At 35.8% G+C, this 21,724-nt stretch overlaps 2 protein-coding genes across 4 annotated transcripts; both read left to right on the top strand.

Moving 5' to 3' along the window:
* The first annotated feature begins 3,475 nt into the window (after positions 1-3,475).
* LOC109074140 (proline-rich protein 15-like) lies at positions 3,476-5,599 on the top strand. Its single transcript, XM_019090181.2, has 2 exons — positions 3,476-3,938; positions 5,032-5,599. Exon 2 carries the CDS (start codon positions 5,040-5,042, stop codon positions 5,409-5,411), a length of 372 nt encoding a protein of 123 aa, XP_018945726.1. The 5' UTR covers positions 3,476-3,938; positions 5,032-5,039; the 3' UTR covers positions 5,412-5,599.
* A 4,347-nt stretch (positions 5,600-9,946) lies between these two features.
* LOC109076119 (WAS/WASL-interacting protein family member 3-like) lies at positions 9,947-21,578 on the top strand. 3 transcript variants are annotated; one of them, XM_042745417.1, is made up of 9 exons: positions 9,956-10,362; positions 11,633-11,729; positions 13,053-13,135; positions 13,737-13,869; positions 16,061-16,237; positions 16,335-17,225; positions 17,828-17,968; positions 18,179-18,280; positions 20,577-21,578. In XM_042745417.1, exons 3-9 carry the CDS (start codon positions 13,064-13,066, stop codon positions 20,615-20,617), a joined length of 1,557 nt encoding a protein of 518 aa, XP_042601351.1. In that variant the 5' UTR covers positions 9,956-10,362; positions 11,633-11,729; positions 13,053-13,063; the 3' UTR covers positions 20,618-21,578. The 3 variants fall into 3 exon arrangements, with proteins under 3 accessions (XP_042601352.1, XP_042601351.1, XP_042601350.1); XM_042745416.1 differs by having other exon boundaries at positions 11,598-11,729; XM_042745418.1 differs by lacking the exon at positions 11,633-11,729 and having other exon boundaries at positions 9,947-10,362.
* Positions 21,579-21,724: the final 146 nt, after the last annotated feature.

The following is a 21,724-nucleotide window of genomic DNA, read 5'->3' as shown; positions in this document are numbered from 1 at the left end:
TAACAGTGGAAACTAATCCCGTATTTTCTAATAATATTAGAAAATACAGGATTAGTATCTGTTCAAAACCCGATGACCATGTTCTCCACCAAGATTTAAAATTATCCAAAGAGCTTCATGTGCTTCATTGTGTGCACAAACATCTGATTATCTGTACAAAGGTTTGACATGATGAGTTTCACAAATCTGCTTATTTGATTCATGACAGAATTTTAAATATTTCATGTTCATTTTATGTCCTTACATTTTTGTTTAAAAAAAAAACATTAGATTTGTAACATTTTGGATCCAACTTTTGTATCCAACTCTCATTCATTTTTAGACACAAGGTATAAATAACAACTGCACATTAGCGCATGAACATGCAAAAATACAGATGACTCATGCACACACGTATGGACACACGCACGCACACAAACATTAACAGAGTAAGCACATTGTACAGTGAGATAAATTGGTGTTTCTGAATGAGAAGACCCACTCTACCAGTCTGACAGGCTGTTTTTCTCTGTCCTCTCTTACTCTCTCATGCTCAAAGAGAAAGAGAGAAAAGGCAGAGAGAGGGAGTGGTCACACAGAAAGAGAGAGATTACATACTAATCATATTTCAGCCAAGACCTTTTTGTTTTGATGTCCATTTGAAATAAAACACCTAGAAGCAAACATTGAATGATGCACCTGTAAGCAATGGATTATGCAGGCCAGAACATCTGCAGGACAGCACTGCATGGTGCATGTTTGAAAAAGTATATACTAAGAAATAAGCACACACACACACACACTTCATACACTCCTTTGTACTTTTTGTACATTTTATTGCATTACAAACAAAATATCAAAGCAGCAGTTGTTATAGATAGATAGATAGATAGATAGATAGATAGATAGATAGATAGATAGATAGATAGATAGATAGATAGATAGATAGATAGATTAATCGAACTATATATGGATACAGAGAGTGAAATGATTTAGTGAAGTCATTCAGTGGGTTTGTTTGTATTTCGGCTCTAGGTTACCTCAATACTGAAAGACTGGCATGTCGCTCTCGAGTAAATGTTTTACCCCTATTCAAATACAAGTAATGTATGCACAGTTTATGTGTGTGTTCATAAGATAAATTAATATTGCTCAAAAAAAGTGTAAGTGTTTCCTGTCATAGCTAAGATTTAATTTCAAAAACAGTATCATAGCTATCAAAGTATATCTTATGATTTTAAATCTGTATTTAACCTCAAAACGAAAGTCAAAACTAAAAGCAAAAAGTAAAGTAAAAAATCTCAAAGTAAAAAGAGGTGTTAAAGTCTGATTTTGTGGTGGCTGTGCTTTAAATAAATGATTATAATCTTAATTCAAGTGATGAAGGATTTTAAAAGTCTGACAGTAATCAGTGTTGAGTACTAATGTAAAGTTAACCCTATCTGCTTTAAATGCTTGAAAATGATTAACAGTTTAGAAAAATGTAGAAGTAATTCAGAAATGTAAATTTAGAAAAGTAATCAAATGTAATCAGTTACATTACTTTAATAAAGTAATTGAAATAGTTCTACTACTTATTACATTATAAAAAGGGGAACTTGTAATCCGTAACCTACTACATTTTCAAAGTAACCTTCCCAACACTTGCTAGAAATATGTAGCTTTGCCCAACTCTTTATTTACCTGGTGTGCAGTGCATGTTAATTGAATATAATGTGGCTAGTATGTGCAGTATGTGTGGTTTCGATCCCTGTGGAAGAGAGGGAGTCCCCCAAGTATGCAGCAGGGCTAGTTACATAGACATTTCATGAACTCTTCCTGTACAGCCTCTCTTCAACCTATTGTTGAATGATACTACGGAAACCACATTCCTGGATATTTCCTCTTTCTCATTCTCACTCTCATGCTTTCTCTTTGTTTCACATATGCACTCAAAAATTGAGAAACTCTTATGAGTGACATTCCTCACTGTACCCGGTACCATCTGGAGCAGAGACTATTTCAGATGGCATTCCTGGCCTTAACTTCCTGTGGATTTTGCTGGTGCATAGAAACTATAACAAGAGAGGCATTCCTGACCATTCCCCCTCTGACCCATCCAGTCTTCCTCTGAAACCAGGAGATTTCCATCTGTCTTTCAGATGACCCCAGGATGATCCTGCAGGCCACCCAGCAAAGAGCCTCTGCTCAGTCTTTTCAAACAGGATATTTAAGAAGCTTTTATAAAAATGCCTTAGAAATGAATATTACTGGTGTGCATCTTGAGACACTGACATAATTTAGGATATGTCAGTGCAAGTTATTTTCAGTTGAGATTGCTAAAACGTGCATTTTAGTCTTGGACTAGCCTTAAGCCTTGTTTGTGAAACTTGGGGACTATAAGTTTGTCGTAATTATAATTTTCCATCTTTAGATATATATCTATTCAAATGAATATGTGTATATAAGCCTTGAGAGTTTTCTACACACATCCAGTTGCAATTGCAACAGGTAAGCAAGCAGATTTCCAGTTTCAAATCTACCATTTTAGTAATAATACTGCAATTTGATATTCATTTTTATTTTATCTTAAAGCTTCTATATTAGTCTATATATTAAAGCAGCTATTACTGTAAATTATATCAAAATGTCACTGTGGAAATGTATTAATTGTATGCTCAAACATAGGATTATCTTTCAGAAACAATTATGATTTATATTTAATGTGTACCTGTGATTGTCTTTATGAAAGAGAGAGGAAGACCCAAACTGAAGGAGACTGAAAGAGATGCTTCAAACAAATAAAAAAATTGTGTAAATCTTGATGGTTCACAGTATATCAGCATGCGTGCAGTGAAAGTACGGGAACATTGTTGGCCAGTAGTACAGTAGAAACTGGCATCAGTCCACATTTCGTTTATCTCTAAACTCTGACTTAAGGTCAAGCTGGGAGTGACAGAATGTTGCAAGACCTCAAGGGATTCCCTCCAACAATGCCAGTACCCTGAGACTGCCTAGAAATGTAATCTATACTGATCAAAGTGATATGCGTAACACAGAGGGCTCGGATTGTTCAGCTCTTTGTTTAAATATGCTTTCTAACGCAGTCGACCAGACTGAAATATAACTTCACACCACAGATGTCACTGTATTCACTGTAAAGTGGAGTCAAACATAACACAAGCCACTGTTCTGGGCATAGCCTACACACTGCATTCTATATTCATGTGGGGCTTTAAGAATGACAGTCTAGAATAATGTTTCCATTGTCATTTCTGCAACATTTAAGACCGGCACTGCACTGTTTGGTGAAGTGGGAACACTACTCTTCTGTGAGAAGCTGACTTTGTCCAATATGAAATGGTTTTAGCTACAGCCTCGATTAATGTCGATGTTCAGTCTATCTGTAGACGTAGACATAGTAGTGGAGGGTTGGGCTCGTTTGTTTAGATCACACAAGAATGCTCCCCACCTTGAAAAAAAAAGAAAAAAGTTTCACCGAAGAAAAAGCGACTCGAGGTTCGTTCCCAGGGCAACCGCAAGCCCAACCTACCTCCATAGTAGAATTACCTGAATTCTCCTCACGTGACCTACCCCTAGGTCTTCCGACCAATCAGAAGACAGGACAGGTGCGCTCATGGTAGTTTCGGAGGTGGAATCTCAGGTACTCTTGTAAACTGCGACGACTCTATAAAGTCTTTCACGTAAGTTCAAATTTTGCGTGGCATATTCAGAACCTCCTCCAGGTGATGTTGGGCAAAGGATAATGTTACGTTTTCTCACAGACTAGGATATCTATTCAGTCGAGTTATGCGCAAAACTGCGTCTCAGTTATTGAAGTCTTCGGGTACGCGGTAGTGAAAGATGATTTTCACGCACCGTGATTTCTTCTGAGGATCCAGCGTCTCTGTTGTCTCAGCACACCTTTCATTTAGAGGAACCTCGGGCTGCGTTTATCTTGTTCTCATCATTTTGTGCAGGTGAGTCGCTCAGGCTGATGATCAGGTTCGTTGTTGTGGCATGAATCATCACCTGTAAAAGACTCTCTGGAGCTTATGGCGCTGAAAACCTGTTCTGCATCACAGGACAATATCCTAGGTTGTTTGTCTTGTATGACGTGAAGCTCATTTGTGTCATACGAATGAAGTTATTCGAAAATAGGCCTAGGTTTAAAATGGCATTCATACAGAATATGACTTTAATATGCTACACATGTTAGCGTTCTTACAGTTTCTTAATCGAAAGTCATTTTGATATTTTGTATGAGTGTAGAAAAATGTCAGGTGGTGTAACTGAGATTTAAAAACAACAGCAACAACAAAAATGATAAACACATAGTTTTGAATCATATTTTATAATGATTTATTATTATTATTAGGGTATTTCTTTAAAAATATGTAAAGCAATTTTAATATCAATGGTGTAATCAACATCCATGAAGCCATTTTGTTGTCATGTGACAAAATCATAAAACAGGGAGGACCCTTTTAGACCACTACCCTATAAGGTAAAATAATAGCTATACGAGAAAGAAATTCTGAAAGTTATTTATTTATTTATTTTTTCAGAAAAGTAAAATATAGATGTAACTCTCATGGCATGGTCTATAAATCTGAGATTTGGAATGGCTACATTCATAATGTATGAAACCACAAATACAAAGTTTTGGCTAGCCTACATTTCTAAGAACTTGACACTTGTTTTAAGTTAGATTTTTAAAAGATTTCTCCATCTTGGATCTTACTTGTATTTGATTTCTATAAGCAAATCCATTTTTATAACATTAATGTATCTAGTGAAGGGTAGAGATATAGCCTATTTCCTAATGTAGCCTATATTAAACCTAATCTATTACAGATCCATCTCAGATTACACTGTGTTGTTGTTATTCTTGAATAGATGTTGTGTCTATTGTTGTTCTTACGTCATAGCGTCATAATTAAGCGTGGGTGTATTGATAACAATTAAATGGTAGGTACACCTAAAAATAGACACAACATAGTTCTTCCAGTTTTAATGTTGAAGTAGTAATTTGGTCGTATTTATTTATTTATTTATTTATTGTCTGTTTAGTTTTAACAATGACTGAGAAAACAGCTCCCTGGTGGAGGTCTTTCGTGGGCAAGAGGAGAAAGGCAGCCAGAGAATCGGCGGCGACACTGGAGCAGGACCTCCGTAATCAGGTTTCAGCAGGGTCCACACAGTATCCCGCTGAGCCGGACCAACGGGTCACTTCACCGACACGTCCAGCGAAAGAAGAGGGCAGCTACTTACCGAGCGACGAAACATATGACGACTCCGCTGTTCAGCCAACATTCAACGAGAGCTCCAATCGCCGCAATCTCACCGTTTCCCGCTCCGGACGCTTCAAGGTGAAACAGAAGACGCGCGTCAGTCTTCCACAGAACCACGGAGATGATGGGAAATCAGCCGACGTCCAGTCAACGCGCTGATTGACACCGCGGTTTGGTAGAGCACTAAATACGGCACTACCTCCATTCTGACACTGTTGAACTCAATTTGATGCACTCATGAATGCACTTGTATGAAGTTAGTAGGATAGCCTTTTGTAGTAAGTTATCCATATCACAGAAGATTTATTTTCCAATGCTGGAAATAATGACATTTCCCTTCTGGAAAATTAATAAATAGTCTTAAAAAAAAAAAAAACACTTGTTTCTTAGTCTAGTCAGGCTAGTCTTTAAAGTTTTTAAAGGGGTTTTGGGCACTTACAGTAGCTGGAAGACCAGCTGGCTGAACACTATCAGAACAATATCTGTCTATATAAGTTATATATTTATATGTAATAGGACAGGTGTGTATGTGAGTGCAAATGCTTAGAATTTGTCCCATAACCTGAGCTACATCTGACGATATATATATATATATATATATATATATATATATATATATAATATATGTATGTATATATATATATATGTGTGTGTGTGTGTGTGTGTGTATGTATGTGTATGTATGTATGTATATGTATGTATGTATGTATGTATGTATGTATGTATGTTCTGTGACCAGCTGGCCAGTCTGGGTTAGTTATTAAGCAAACCATAAGATGTTTTTTTTTTTTTTGCCAGCAGGGTTATTGGTTATTCAGCAGAATCATTTTTGTGAAGGATACAACTTAATTTTTTTTGAGATTTGTCATACATAATTTGCACTGTTTTGTGGTTTTATTGCAATATTTTATGAAGGACTGTACATTAGAAGGATTTAGCAGCAAATATTTAATCATTGTGCTGCAAGCACAGCCTTATCATGACTTGTTTTTAATGCTTGTGCATGCATGCCACATATTTTTAAAGGGGTTAGGGTGGTGGTCCTATCCGTCCACAATCCAATTATCACTGTATATGCCATGATAGTCATGCATCCGACATGTCAGAAATCAAAGCCATGCATTTTCTTGTGTTTTCTTTATTGAATCCAGGACACCTTGATAGCAGCGATTCATTCTCCCACTGCAAAACAGTAGTGCTACATTTTCATTAGACAAACCAAAGATTCTATTATTATAATGTTTAGTTAACAGAGTCAAGAGAAGCAATATAACTAAACTATAAGCTTTTAGTTTAGCAAACAGTGTTTACAGTAGTTATATGAGTATATTATTGAAGACAAGAGTTGAACTTGGTTACTATTCAGTCATCCTAAATTAGAATGGACCCTGATAATTCGGTTAAAAAAACTGTGATCAAACTATGATATTTAAACTGTTATTATGAGTGAAGCTGGTTGTTAGAGAAACAGTCCTCTGTAGCTTCAGATCTAGTGATGCAGAGACCGATTTAAGATTTGTGTCTATAATGAAGATTTAGACAAGGTTTCAGTGCAATCAGGAGAAAAATGGAATATACTGTACTCTTGTGCATAAGTTTGCTAAATTTAGCTTGGGAAGGAAGTGTTACTATATCATATTTTAAATAAACAGATGATTTTCCATCTAAAGCATTCATTTGTGCATGTGCTGAGTTGTTGCCCCTGAATGTGTATGTGAGTGTTTGTTATGGGTGGGGTAAACAGACAGCAATAGGTCATTATAAGAGTTACAGTATTTAAAACTCCATCAGTGTGTGCTAATGCTCGTCACCTCGCCTGAGGCATTCATCTTTAACCTCATCAACCCTGTATCACAACATTCCTTACTCTAAGAAGACAAGACAAAACCAGAATGACTACACTGTCTTTCCCTAATAGTATGGAAAATATTAGATCATTTGCATGGACTTACAAACCAGATATTATACAATCAAAGCTTGTAGAGTCATCACTGCACTGTTCACATTGAATTCAACGCATTTTATTGTTGTTTGACACACTTGATAGTTTTTATCAGTAGCTGATTTTATTTTCACTCAATGAAATATTCAGATACTATCTTGACCCCATTTCTGATTAAATCTAGTTTGGAGGTCATCTTTAATTAGCCATGCCTCTCTACTCTGCACACACACAAAAGAATCGTTGTTAAATACTACCACTAGAGAGCGATCTGGTCGCGCGCATCAAAGAGTACAGCCACCTGAAGCACAAAAAACTAGATGATGTTAAACAACTAATAAAAGCCTTAGCTTTTAGTTTTATTTTCATTACAGAAATTTGACATACTTTTACATGCATTTTAATAAACACTCTTGGGTGCGTGAATAATATAAAATATGAAACAATCAGGCTCATGGTCAGGACAACCTCCCACCGTACTGCGGTGCGAGTATCGATACTCAAATAAAAAAATTTGGATACTAAGGTGAATTTATTTACCAGTGATTTTGTTTATTTAACAAAAAATAATGCGTACAATATGCATTAAATTGGACGAATAACCAATGTTAGCAAATAATTGGGAGGGATTTTCCTGCTCATCTGAACACACCATAGACTGTATAAAAACGGGTACACGCAAATGTTGCAAGGCAGATTCAATCAATTACAGAGTGTTCACTCAGTTCTGACAGTGCATTTAAACAGAGCTGCGTTTCCCCAAAGCAGCCTATAATAAGAAAGCATTGATGTTTTTGGGAACGGCATCCCAAGACAATACAGAAAAAAACATGGTTTTCCTAAAGTGACCATAGTAAGTATTTGTAGATTTCCATTGTTACAACTACAGTAAACATATTTTAACTATGTGTAAACAAAAATATAATCTAATAAGTTGCAATTAAGGCGTATTGAATGTTAAAATGCATTTCAAATATACATTTAAGTAGGTATTATTACCCACTGTACTCTTAGTAATTTAATAATTTAATGCATTTTATAATTTAAAAGTTCAGTTTAGAAGTATCGTATCGATACTGACCATTACCAACGACGATACCGGACATTAAATGTATCGGTATCGTATCGAAAACAAAATAAGTGGCATCGCCCATCCCTACACTGTAAAAAATGACCGTGAAATTTACAGAAAAACTATGTAAAATCCATACAGAAAAGTATTGTAAACCCCAAAACATATTTTTTTTTGTTTAATTCACAGTGGAATTTTGTAAACTATTAAACATAATATTTTGTTATATTTACAATAACAATATGTGATTGTAATCAAAATTATTTGTTAAAATTACAAATTATTGGTATCAAAAACAGAGAAATACTGTAATACTCATAACAAAACAATTTTGTTAATTTGACATGCAAATATTGTAAAAACTAAAGTTTTAGTCTGTTGTTTTTAAAAATACAAATAAAGTATGTATTCACTTTACAAGTTTATGCTGTAGCACTAATTTTAGCATGATTGATGAAACGATGCAAATTGAGGTAATACATTTTTTTCCACAAAAAAATAAAAATAATTGTGAACCTGAGAGGTTGCCCATCTATATATATAAAAATATGGCTACAATTATAATAATATTGTTTTTATAATTTAGGCTATTTGTTTGTAGCATATTGTACACTGTAAAAAATAAGTGTCATTTTAACTGTACAATTTTGTAAAAACGCTACAAAAAAAAGTGTTAATAGGTAAACAGTAAGTTCCTGTACTATATACAGGGAAAAACTGTAAAAGATCTAACCAGACATTTCATGTAATTTTACAGTAAAATGCTGTTAATTTTACAGTTTTTAGAAAATAAAAAAGAACAAATCAATGTATAATTTACAGTCAAAAACTGTAAACTGATATTCCCAGAATTCCCTGTGTGACGCTCCACATTTGAAAGTATTTTTGTTTAAATATCATGTTTTTTAATAGTTTTTTTGTTATCAGTTGTAACATTTGGTCTTTATGTTACATCTTCTGCTGTTTTAATGAAAGTTTATTGAATTGTTTAAGTATAGTGTGTCACCATGATGGTGTTTTGTGTTTGCATGAATGACTTTGTGCACCTTCTATATATTAATATAAACTTCTGCTTGTGGCGAAGCTACTTGTGATGAACTCCGATTCTTCATGTGGCTTTCCTCTTTTACCACCTGCATTATTATGGTGGTTGTCAGTATGTTAAAGGTACAAAACAGATTTTAATAGCAGTGTGCGTTGTTTGAATTTACTGGTTTACATTCAAATTTTCTTGTTTGTAAATAACAGTTTTATACTGTAAAATTTACAGTTTTTGGCCGTAATTGTGTTTTACAGTTTTTCTGTATTTTTTTTACAAAAGTATTCTGGCAACCACAGCTGCCAAAATTATTTTGTAAAAACTACAGACTTTTTTTTACAGTGTACTGTAAAATTTACAGTTTTTGGCCGTAATTGTGTTTACAGTTTTTCTGTATTTTTTACAAAAGTATTCTGGCAACCACAGCTGCCAAAATTATTTTGTAAAAACTACAGACTTTTTTTTTACAGTGTACTGTAAAATTTACAGTTTTTGGCCGTAATTGTGTTTACAGTTTTTCTGTATTTTTTACAAAAGTATTCTGGCAACCACAGCTGCCAAAATTATTTTGTAAAAACTACAGACTTTTTTTTACAGTGTAGTGTTGTCGTTTGCACGCGCTCTCGTTGCGCGTGCATTATAGACGCAACAGGCGGACCACAGGGTGCGAGGGCTGTAGTCCGGTTCAGTTCACACATAAATTCCAAAAAAAGCACAGCATTTGGACAATGTGTCACCAAGTGTTATAAATGAGACATTTCTAGTTGATTATATATATTTTTTACCGAGTGGAGAGGACATATTTCTAAAGCTTTCTTTAAGTTATTTTTTTTAAATTACATTTTTATATGTCACGTATTTTACGTAAAATTAGACGCGTCATCGTGAAACCCTCGGCGTCTTCCTAATTATAACACGAGCTCGTGGTCAGTAACTTTATCTCGTGGGTCAAAGGCGGACCCAGCCTCGCGCACCGACTGTCCTCTGACAACTTCCCTGCGTCTGTCCCCCGGATGAGCAGAAAACGCACGAAACTTCAGCTTTCCAACCCGCTAAGGTAAAGTAGCCTTTGAAAACTACATTACAGTAAACCAGGCTTTGCATGATATCACTGAACCACTACCGCTATGTTTAACATATGACATTGGTTTGTGTTCTCAGCTGCTCTGTTGGTGAGTGTCATTGACGAACAGCACTAACAGTAACCAGAATTAAATGTGAACAGTCTGGTTATATTTCAGAACTTTTCGAATGACACAGTTCAGTATCTGGATTTTTAATGGTTAGAGTGTTGTACGTTGACATTTAAAGGGACAGTTCACCCAATAATGACAGTTTTGTCGTCGTGTATTCCCGCTTGTGTCGGTCCAAACACATGACTTTCTTTCTTGTGTGGAACATAAAAGAAGATATTTGAACAACAGCCAAACAGTTTTGACCAGTCATGTTCAGTTGTACATAGAAATCTTTTTTTCAAAATCTTTTCTCAAAATATCTTCTTTTATTCTCCACAGAAGCAAGAAATTCATACAGGTTTGTAAAGAAACGAGGGTGAATAAGTGATGACAGAATTTACATTTTTGGGTCATCTGTGCCTTTAAGTATACAAACCTATTTATTTTCATATGAATTATTCATTTAAATAATAATGTAATAATTTTAACTCTCTCACACTGTACTTAGCATGTTATTAAATCTAATGTTATAACGTGAAATGAATTAATATATATATATATATATATATATTATACTATATAATATATATATATATATATATATATATATATATATATATATCTAAAGATATATTTTTAAGCAGAATACAAATCATTCACACATGTTATAATTAGCATCAGCCAGATATTATACAGCATGTCTCTACAGGTGGATAAATATGTTTCCACATGAGTGGACCAGCACAACATTGTGTGTCAACATCTCCATGGGAAAGCTGTTAATGGGACTCAAGGGAAGGACAGAGAGTTGTTAAGAGCTATGCTGCTGGATGAAATATAACCCACAGGATCTTGGACAGTCATATCATGAAAGAGGCCAAAGGATGAATAGTTGAATTCTTAATGTGACTCTTGAACAATGTTGGGTTTTTTATTGGTTTAATAATCTACAAATGTGAAATTAATTTTACATTAGAATTTCCTAATGCTTGAACTGGTCCATTTGTCCTTTTCCTCCATGGAGCAATTCCACAATAACACAATGTTTCTCTATTTTGGCAAGAATAAAAATTCCTAATAATTAACATATTAACTAAATTCCTTCTGCATTTCTCAGCTGTATTTAGCGGGTTTCTCTTCCTCACACAATAGCTCGGATTGGCTGCTGGGATTGCCAGAAGTTGAGCAGCTCTACATCTCAAACAACAGACTCCATTGTTATCTCTGGAGGCCTCCAGCTCTTGATAAGGTTGCCACTTTACTCTGATCTGAGATCATTTGTATGCCTGTTCCTTTTAAAAGCCAAGTTCAGGGTTTTATATGTTAGAGATGGCCCTAGTTCAGAGTTAAATGCAGTTTCTTCAAAAGATGATCTTTGGAACCTCTCACTGGCCATTGTGGAAGCAGGAGATTGGTTTTCCTTAAAGAGAAGGGAGGGTTCCTGTTGGGTGCATCTTGTGATGGACAAGCTTCCTGCCAAGAGAAACATGTACTGTAGACTTTTGGAGAGAGAGAGGGGTGTGGGGAGATCGCTTTGTCATGTTGAAACCACAGTGAAGTGCTGAAAAGTTCTTGGTGTTCTTTAACACTTTTGTTTAGCTGGAGCTCTAAATGTAAGTCAGCATTTACAAAATACATTTACAGCTAGTTTAATTTTCGTATGTTATAAATAAAACCTGAATTTAGAAATGTAAATCAAGTCTATATCTAAATATTATGTGTGGGCTTATTAATTTAATTCAGTATACTTTAATTTATTATTTATTAATGCAAATACCTATAATTAAACTATTAATTTAGTTTAATTATAATATACATTTAAATATCTCTTATCTTTATTAAGATCTTTATTTAATTTAATATAATTTAATTTTATATTTATTAATGCAAATACCTATAATTAAACTATTAATTAAGTTTAATTATAATATACATTTAAATATTTCTTATCTTTAGTAAGATCTTCATTTAATATAATTTAATTTTATATTTATTAATGCAAATACCTATAATTTAACTATTAATTTAGTTTAATTATAATATAAATTTAAATATCTCTTATCTTTATTAAAATCTTTATTTAATACAATATCATTTAATTTATATTTATTAATGCAAATAGCTATAATTAAACTATTAATTTAGTTTAATTATAATATAAATTAAAATATTTCTTATCTTTAGTAAGATCTTCATTTAATATAATTTAATTTTATATTAATACAAATACCTATAATTTAACTTTTAATTTAGTTTAATTATAATATAAATTAAAATATTTCTTATCTTTAGTAAGATCTTCATTTAATATAATTTAATTTTATATTAATACAAATACCTATAATTTAACTATTAATTTAGTTTAATTATAATATAAATTTAAATATCTCTTATCTTTATAAAGATCTTTATTAATAGCTCTTATCTTATCTATTAAATTTGTTTAATTATAATAATTTAAATATCTGCCTGAGAGGTCAAATAATGCACTCAAGGTCAAATAGTGCATATAGTACAATACAGAGGGCAAGTGTCCCACTGTCTGTGTTTTAATATGTGACTGTTTTTTCAGGTTCCTAAGCAATGCCTGTCCCTCCTCCTCCACCTCCCCCAGCTCCACCAGCCCCACCTCCACCTCCTGCACCTCCTGCACAAGTGAGATCCGTGCACACACACATTCACAGATAGCTATTATTATAATATAGTTCATCAGAATGTGTGTATAATGGCTCTTTTTTGCCATCTGTCTGTTGCTTTCTCTCTCTGTCTCTTTCTCTTTGTTTCCGTCAAGCAGTTCCTCCTGGCAACCACCTGGTTAGATGTGCATTATTAATTAGAGATAAAATTACACTCAGAGGCATATACAGCACAGGTGTCACATGTTCAGATTTGGCTTTCTGTTTGAATGCATGTGCACACAAATGACATCTTTGAAAACATTTAAAACCAACATTAAAGGGATAGTTTACCCTGTAATGAACATTATGAATCATTAACTCACCATTTTAAACCTGTATGACTTTTTTTTTCTTCTGTAAAACACAAAAGTAGGTGTTTAAAAATGTCCATACCATGAAGTCATTTTAGAATTCAGTGCCTAATTAGATTAGACCAATTTTTTGGCCAGTTTGAGTTTTGTTTTGGTATATCATAGATACTGCAGTAAAAACCATACTGGAGAAAACTAATGGCACAGTGAAACTCATTAGAACTGCATATCATTAAGAAAGTTGCAATTTTTCACTCTTTCTTTTAGTCACGGACAGACCCTCCTAAAATCCAGCGTTCTGAGGGTGGAGGTCGCAGTGCACTCCTTTCTGACATTCAGAAGGGGACGAGGCTGAAAAAGGTCACACAGGTCAATGACCGAAGCACACCATTCCTTGACAGTAAGTCAAAATTAAATTTAATAAAGTAAACTCAATTCTTTAACACTGATCAGGTGAAATGAGTCACCTAGCAACAATCTATCTGTTTGCAAGCTTGGGAAATATGTATACTAAAGTGATACTATTTCAGGTTCATGTCCTGATTATCTGATTTGGCACCGAAATTTGTATCTGCTGTATGATGGCAACAATGGAATGTTGTTGATTAATGTAACCAGAGCTACAAGCATTGCATTTTCAACGATTGTTTATTGAGAATGAGAGTGTCGTGTCAGCATGAGAACCTGTATTACATTACTCTCTCGTGAAAATGAAACTGAAGGAGTTTGAGAAACAGTACAAAAGAATAAGTATGAGGAGAAAACCAGCCGTCAGAGAAAGTCTGAATGACTGATAAGTTGTATGGACTTATTATTGGCAGAGCTATATTTGAACTCGAGGTCCATAGCCATTGGGTTCTCACACTTCAAAGCACTCATGTGCACACTAAGACACATAGGCTTTCTATCTGTATATGGAAATGCACTGCGGCAGATAAAGGGCCAAGACCTCAAGAAGTGCTGGAGTGAGGATCACACAGAAAGTGTGGGGTGACAATGCTCCTCATCTTCCTCATTATTACTACGGACAGCAGTATTCTCTGTGCTCAGGACATGCCATGTTCATTAAAAAGTTATTGTCTCACTTCAGTTTACATTTCCTGTTTATACATCACTCTTTGTCTTGAGGTCTGCTTGCCTTATGTGATTGAAAGTAGGATGCTCTTGGGCATTATATTTTGCTGGTCCTGGAAAATGATATTTTTATAACAGGAGCTATTAAGACGAAAACTAGGTATTGAAAATGTATTTTAGTTTGCAAATATAGTTTATAACTTAAATCCTTCAACCCGACTGAGCATTCATTTCACTTGCTGAAGACAAAACTAAAGGCAGAAAGACCCAAAAAACAAACAACAACTGAAGTCAGCTCCAGTAAAGGTCTGGTAAAGCATCACAAAGGAGGAAACCCAGTATCTGGTGATGCCCATGAGTTGCAGACTAAAGGCAGTCATTGCCTGCAAAGGATTCTCAACAAAATATTAAAAATTAACATTTTATTTATTATTACATTTATTTGTCTAATTACATTTTAACTGAAAATGGGGGGGGGGGCTGTATATAAAAATGGTTGTAATTCCTAAGCATTTTATGTAATATTTTTGTTCAACCCCTTAAATTAAAGCTTAAAGGGATACTCCACCCCAAAATGAAAATTTTGTCATTAATCACTTACCCCCATGTCGTTTTCAAACCCGTAAAAGATCCATTCATCTTCGGAAGACAATCTAAGATATTTTGGATGAAAACCGGGAGGCCTGTGACTGTCCCATAGACAAGTAAATAACAGTGTCAAGGTCCATAAAAGGTATGAAAGTCGTCGTCAGAATACTCCATCTGCCATCAGACGTGCAATCTGGGTTATATGAAGCGACGGGAACACTTTTTGTAAGCGAAGAAAACAAAAATAGCGACTTTATTCAAAAATTCCTTTGTCAGCAGTCTCCTCTGTGTCTCTCCATATCACCATATGCTCTTCTGCATCAGCCACGCCACAAGGATTTTTTTTCAAATCAAAGCTAAATACACATAGAAACAGCACATCCTTGTGGCGCGGATGATACAGAAGAGCATACGCAACATACAGTGATATGGAGAGACACAGAGGAGACCTTTTATGGACCTTGACACTGTTATTTACTTGGAAGTCTATGGGACAGTCACAGGCCTCCTGGTTTTCATCCAAAATATCATAAATTGTGTTCCAAAGACAAACAGAGCTTTGACAGGTTTGGAATGACATGGGGGTAAGTGATTAATGACTAATTTTTCATTTTGGGGTGGAGTATCCCTTTAAAGTCTGCACTTCAGTTGCATCTTGATTGTTTTATTTCAAATCCATTGTAGTGGTGTATAAAGTCCGGACCTGACTGTATATGTATAATATATACTGTAGTCATATTTTTACATTAATGCTAACCATAAAATCAGATTAAAATTTTAGGTTTATAACAAAAAAAAAAAAAAAAAAAACTTTAGCCTTAAGACTAAATCTAACCCTAAATTCTGATTGGTGTATTGCAGAGTGTTCCAGGAACATGATCTACTTTGTGAAATCACAGTAAGCATAATGATAATGTGTGTATTTGCAGAACCTAAAGTGAACCGTGTGGATGACACTGGAAGAAATGTTGCTCCTGGAAACTCTACAAACACAGCAGGATCTGCTCCATCTGCAGTGGGTCCAACTCTGGGTGGACTATTTGCTGGGGGATTTCCTGTACTCAAACCAGTCGGACAAAGAGACAAGCAGCCACATCACAACCCGGGTATTGAAGTCAGATCTGGTTATTCTTATGCTTTGTATTTTTTTCAGTGCTGGACCATTTTTGAATGACTTTCTGATATGGCTTGTTTGTGTTTCAGTGTCTCGCTCCGGCTCCACCGCCAGCCTGAAGCAGCCTCTCTGGAACCCTCCATCACAGGGAGACGGGTTCAGAGGAAGCGCCCCTGATCTTTCCCCCTCCCACAAACCTTTGGAAAGAGCCTCCTCACTTTCTAAAACTCGGCCTATTTCCTCATACACAGCCCCTCCCTCCCCAAGCCAAACTTCACATCCTTCTTTCAAACTGTCCTCTACTCCTTCCTTTGCCCCTCCACCTCCTCCTCCTCCTCAGGAGCGGCCCAATAACAGACACCCTCCTCTCCCCACCTGCCTGCCCCCACCCCCTCCTCCTCAAACAGCCAAACCCACTTGGTTACCCGTCCAATCACACTCCATTCCCATGCCTACGACTCCACCTCCTCCACTGCCTCCCTCTGTCCCTGCGTTCTCCCATCCTGACAGATCGTCTGGGGTCTTCTACCCTCTGCCTCCTCCACCGCCTCCATCAATCCCTCTGTCCTCACTACCTGACAGGTCATCTGGGGTCTTTTATCCTCCACCCCCTCCACCTCCTCCATCAGTCCCTCCATCCTCTCTCCCTGATAGGTCATCTGGGGTCTTCTACCCTCCACCTCCTCCTCCACCACCTCCGTCCTCACTCTCTAACAGATCATCTGGAGTCTTCTTCCCTCCGCCCCCTTCTCCGGAGCCATTAGAAATGAAGGACAGTCCTTTAGGGCCTCCTCCCCCACCTCCTCCTCCTCTTCCTGCTTCATTTGCATGCAGCCACCCCTCCGCAGCACCACCTCCGCTACCTCAGAAAGTACCTCCCATGCCTTCACCCACATACAGGCCCAGCGTACCACCTTTGCCACCGTCTTACCCCTGTACCGCCCCCAGTAGACGACCCCCTGCAGTGCCACGTTTTGCAGGTATATGACTATTATATATTAAAATGTTAATATATTTTGAAAATCTAGTTTATTCCTGTGATGGCAAAGCTGATTTTTCAGCAGCCATTAATCCAGTCTTCAGTGTCACATAATCCTTCAGAAATCATTCTAACATGCTGATTTGCTGCTGCAAGAAATATTATTATTAATGTTGAAGACAGTTGTACTGCTTAATATTTATGTGGAATGTGTTTTTTTTAAAAAAATAAGGATTCACAGATGAATAGAAAGTTTAAAAGAACAGTATTTACTTAAATAGAAGTATTTGTAACATTATAAATGTCTTAACTGTCACTTCTGATCAATTTAATGCATCCTTGCTGAATATTTTTTTAAAAGTGCAATTACTGTACAATAATACAAGATTACATCTGCTAACATGAGTTAACTACATGAGTTAAAATAAACTAACGTTGAAAAATACTTCAGAAGCATTGATTAATCTTAGTTAATATTAACTAATGGGACTTTATAAGTGTTATAAAGTACTTTTGAATGGTAAATATTATGTATAAATATTATAAGAAAAACTCATATGAGATGAACTAGTCAGTCATTTATTAAGATTTTTGGATTGACAGGTGCTCCAAGGATGGCTCCACCCCCTGCTCCTCCTGCTCGGTCTCCTAACACTGAACTCTCCAGTAGGATCCCACCCCCTCCTCCTCTCCCACTGTCAGCTCCGCCCAGCTTAGTACGCAACGGACACCTGCACAGCTTAGGTGAGACTGCAGGCTGTCATTGGTGATGAAGCTAAAGGTCTAAATGGGCTATTATTACCATGTGATGAACAACAACAAGCAGTTACACTAGAAATGAACTGCTGTGACAATGTGATTTTCTGCATGTGTATTTGTATGTTTGTGATTGCACATATACAAACACTTCAATTTAACATAGAATTTTTTTCCCTTTCTTTGTCTTCTTTCCAGATGACTTTGAATCGAAATTTCACTTCCATCCTATTGAGGACTTCCCCCCTCCTGAAGAGTTCAGGCCCTTCCCACGTACCTACCCCAGCAAGGAAAACAGAGGTACAACAACCTCTTTGTATGTGAGAGCGTATGTGAGGAAAGGTGAAGTTTCTGTTCAGTGACAGTGCTCTCAATGTTGCCTCTGTTCATTTAGACAGGCTTGAGGCAGATGATCTTATTTGTTTTATTTATTTTTAAAAATATTTATACAATTCTAATATTGGCTACATGTATAAAGTAGCCTAAAATTAGAGTGGCAAAAAAGCAAGTGATAATAGGATGAGGGAAGTTTTCATAACAATTCCTGAATACAGGTGCTGGTCATATAATTAGAATATCATCAAAAAGTTGAATTATTTCACTAATTCCATTCAAAAAGTGAAACTTGTATATTATATTCATTCATTAAACACAGACTGATATATTTCAAATGTTTATTTCTTTTAATTTTGATGATAATAACTGACAACTAAGGAAAATCCCAAATTCAGTATCTCAGAAAATTAGAATATTACTTAAGACCAATACAAGGAAAGGATTTTTAGAAATCTTGGCCAGCTGAAAAGTGTGAACATGAAAAGTATGAGCATGTACAGCACTCAATATTTAGTTGGGGCTCCTTTTGCCTGAATTACTGCAGCAATGCGGCGTGGCATGGAGTCGATCAGTCTGTGGCACTGCTCATGTGTTATGAGAGCCCAGGTTGCTCTGATAGTGGCCTTCAGCTCTTCTGCATTCTTGGGTCTGGCATATCGCATCTTCCTCTTCACAATACCCCATAGATTTTCTATGGGGTTAAGGTCAGGCAAGTTTGCTGGCCAATTAAGAACAGGGATACCATGGTCCTTAAACCAGGTACTGGAAGCTTTGGCACTGTGTGCAGGTGCCAAGTCCTGTTGGAAAATGAAATTTGCATCTCCATAAAGTTAGGTCAGCAGCAGGAAGCATGAAGTGCACTAAAACTTCCTGGTATACGGCTGCGTTGACCTTGGACCTAAGAAAACACAGTGGACCAACACAGCAGATGACATGACACCGCAAACCATCACTGACTGTGGAAACTTTACACTGGACCTCAAGCAACGTGGATTGTGTGCCTCTCCTCTCTTCCTCCAGACTCTGGGACCCCGATTTCCAAAAGAAATGCAAAGTTTACTTTCATCAGAGGACATAACTTTGGACCACTCAGCAGCAGTCCAGTCCTTTTTGAAGCGAGACGCTTCTGACTCTGTCTGTTGTTCAAGAGTGGCTTGACACAAGGAATGCGACAGCTGAAACCCATGTCTTGCATATGTCTGTGCGTAGTGGTTCTTGAAGCACTGACTCCAACTGCAGTCCACTCTTTGTGAATCTCCCCCACATTTTTGAATGGGTTTTGTTTCACAATCCTCTCCAGGGTGCTGTTATCCCTATTGCTTGTACACTTTTTTTTCTACCACATATTTTCCTTCCCTTTGCCTCTCTATTAATGTGCTTGGACACAGAGCTCTGTGAACAGCCAGCCTCTTTTGCAATGACCTTTTGTGTCTTGTCCTCCTTGTGCAAGGTGTCAGTGGTCGTGTTTTGGACAACTGTCAAGTCAGCAGTCTTCCCCATGATTGTGTAACCTACAGAACTAGACTGAGAGACCATTTTAAAGGCCTTTGCAGGTGTTTTGAGTTAATTAGCTGATTAGAGTGTGGCACCAGGTGTCTTCAATATTGAACCTTTTCACAGTATTCTAATTTTCTGAGATACTGCATTAGGGATTTTCCTTAGTTGTCAGTTATAATCATCAAAATTAAATGAAATTAACATTTGAAATATATCAGTCTGTGTGTAATGAATGAATATAATATACAAGTTTCACTTTTTGAATGGAATTAGTGAAATAAATCAACTTTTTGATGATATTCTAATTATATGACCAGCACCTGTATATTTGGTATCAATGTGTTTGATTTTAAAGCAAAAAATCTGCATATTAACACCTTTTTAAGTATATAGTCTTATGATGCTCACACAGTGATGAACTTTATTCCAAACTTTTTATTAATAATTAATATAATTATAATTTGTTTTTTAATAATACAGACTTGGTGACTTGGTAATACAGACTGAAAGCATCTTACCAACCGCAAACATTTGAATGGTGGTGTATACTGTCTACAAGTCTCTGTTTCAGTGTAAACAGTTTGTTTCAGGATCCAGTTATTATCAGATCCAAGATGAAACAATTGTGCATACAAAACTGAAAATAAATAGTTTTATCAATTCCTCAGTTGACTGGTTTAATTTAAAAACAAGGAAACACTGAAACTAACTCTGGAATTACCTGTCTTATTGAAAACGAACTCTTCCTGTTTTGTTTTCACAGTCAACCCACAACCTCCTGCCATGAGGACTCATTTAAGATGAAATGGGACAATATGAAGTTTGGTGCTAACCTTTTGCAGGACATATTTTAAGCCTCATCCTCATCGTCAGTGAAGAACAGCAGCCAAATCTGTAGGTCAAATCAACTCACTCAAGCAACACTTTATCAATCACAACTGCATTATCTGTGAAAACATTCTAGTTTGATGTAAATTTTTTTTTTTTTTTTTTTTTTTTGTCATCCACATTTCAAGAAAGAGTTTCCTTATTTTAGCTGCAGCCATGTTAAAACCCCTGATTCTTATCAAAAGTGTTTACCTATATAATACATTTTCTTGTCAATAATAAGTGTTTTAACATTTAATATGTTTCTGGAACAAATATATTATGCCTAATAATTTTGCTTAACATACCATACAAGGCTTTTATTAATTATCCTTTCAGCTTTTAACATACCCTGAATGGACTAAAAGGGCAAATTATTAGACTACTAACAGAATAAAATGAGAAATAAATGTTGATTAAAACATGGCTTAACAAAATATGGAAAAAGGAAAATCTGTGCATACAGATTAGAGAAGTCTTGCAGGCATTACTGTTTCAGTTTTTGTAAAAGGGAAGAAAGTTAACCAGTAAGAGTGAAGCCATGTTTCAGGCTTAAGGTGAACAGAATAAATGGGTGAAATGGATGAAACTATAAATGGAAAAGTAAATTAAGTTACATTTCTAAAACTAACAAGAGAGTTTATTAGACAATAATTTCCTGTTTTTGATTCTTCTGGCTGCTGGAGCCCTTTGTTACTAACTCTTCATCTAACTCATCAAATCAAGACTTTCTAATAGACCAAAAGAAAAAATATTCTTTGTTTTTCCTCATTCTATGATTCATTTTTAAATCTATCTGTATTTGAAATCTGTGCCAGTATGAAATGCTGTATTAAAGGGATATTAAACCCCAAAATGAAAATTTTGTCATTAATCACTTACCTCCATGTCATTCCAAACCCATAAAAGCTTCGTTCGTCTTAGGAACACAATTTAAGATATTTTGGATGAAAACTGGGAGGCCTGTGACTGTCCCATAGACTGCCAAATAAATAACAGTGTCAAGGTCCAGAAAAGTATGAAAGATATCAATAGTCCATCTGC

The sequence above is a fragment of the Cyprinus carpio genome, chromosome B19 (genome assembly GCF_018340385.1).
Source record: "Cyprinus carpio isolate SPL01 chromosome B19, ASM1834038v1, whole genome shotgun sequence".
Classification (NCBI taxonomy): domain Eukaryota; kingdom Metazoa; phylum Chordata; class Actinopteri; order Cypriniformes; family Cyprinidae; genus Cyprinus; species Cyprinus carpio.
The sequence above is the reverse complement of the archived record's forward strand: the minus strand, read 5'-3'. Positions and strand labels throughout refer to the sequence as shown.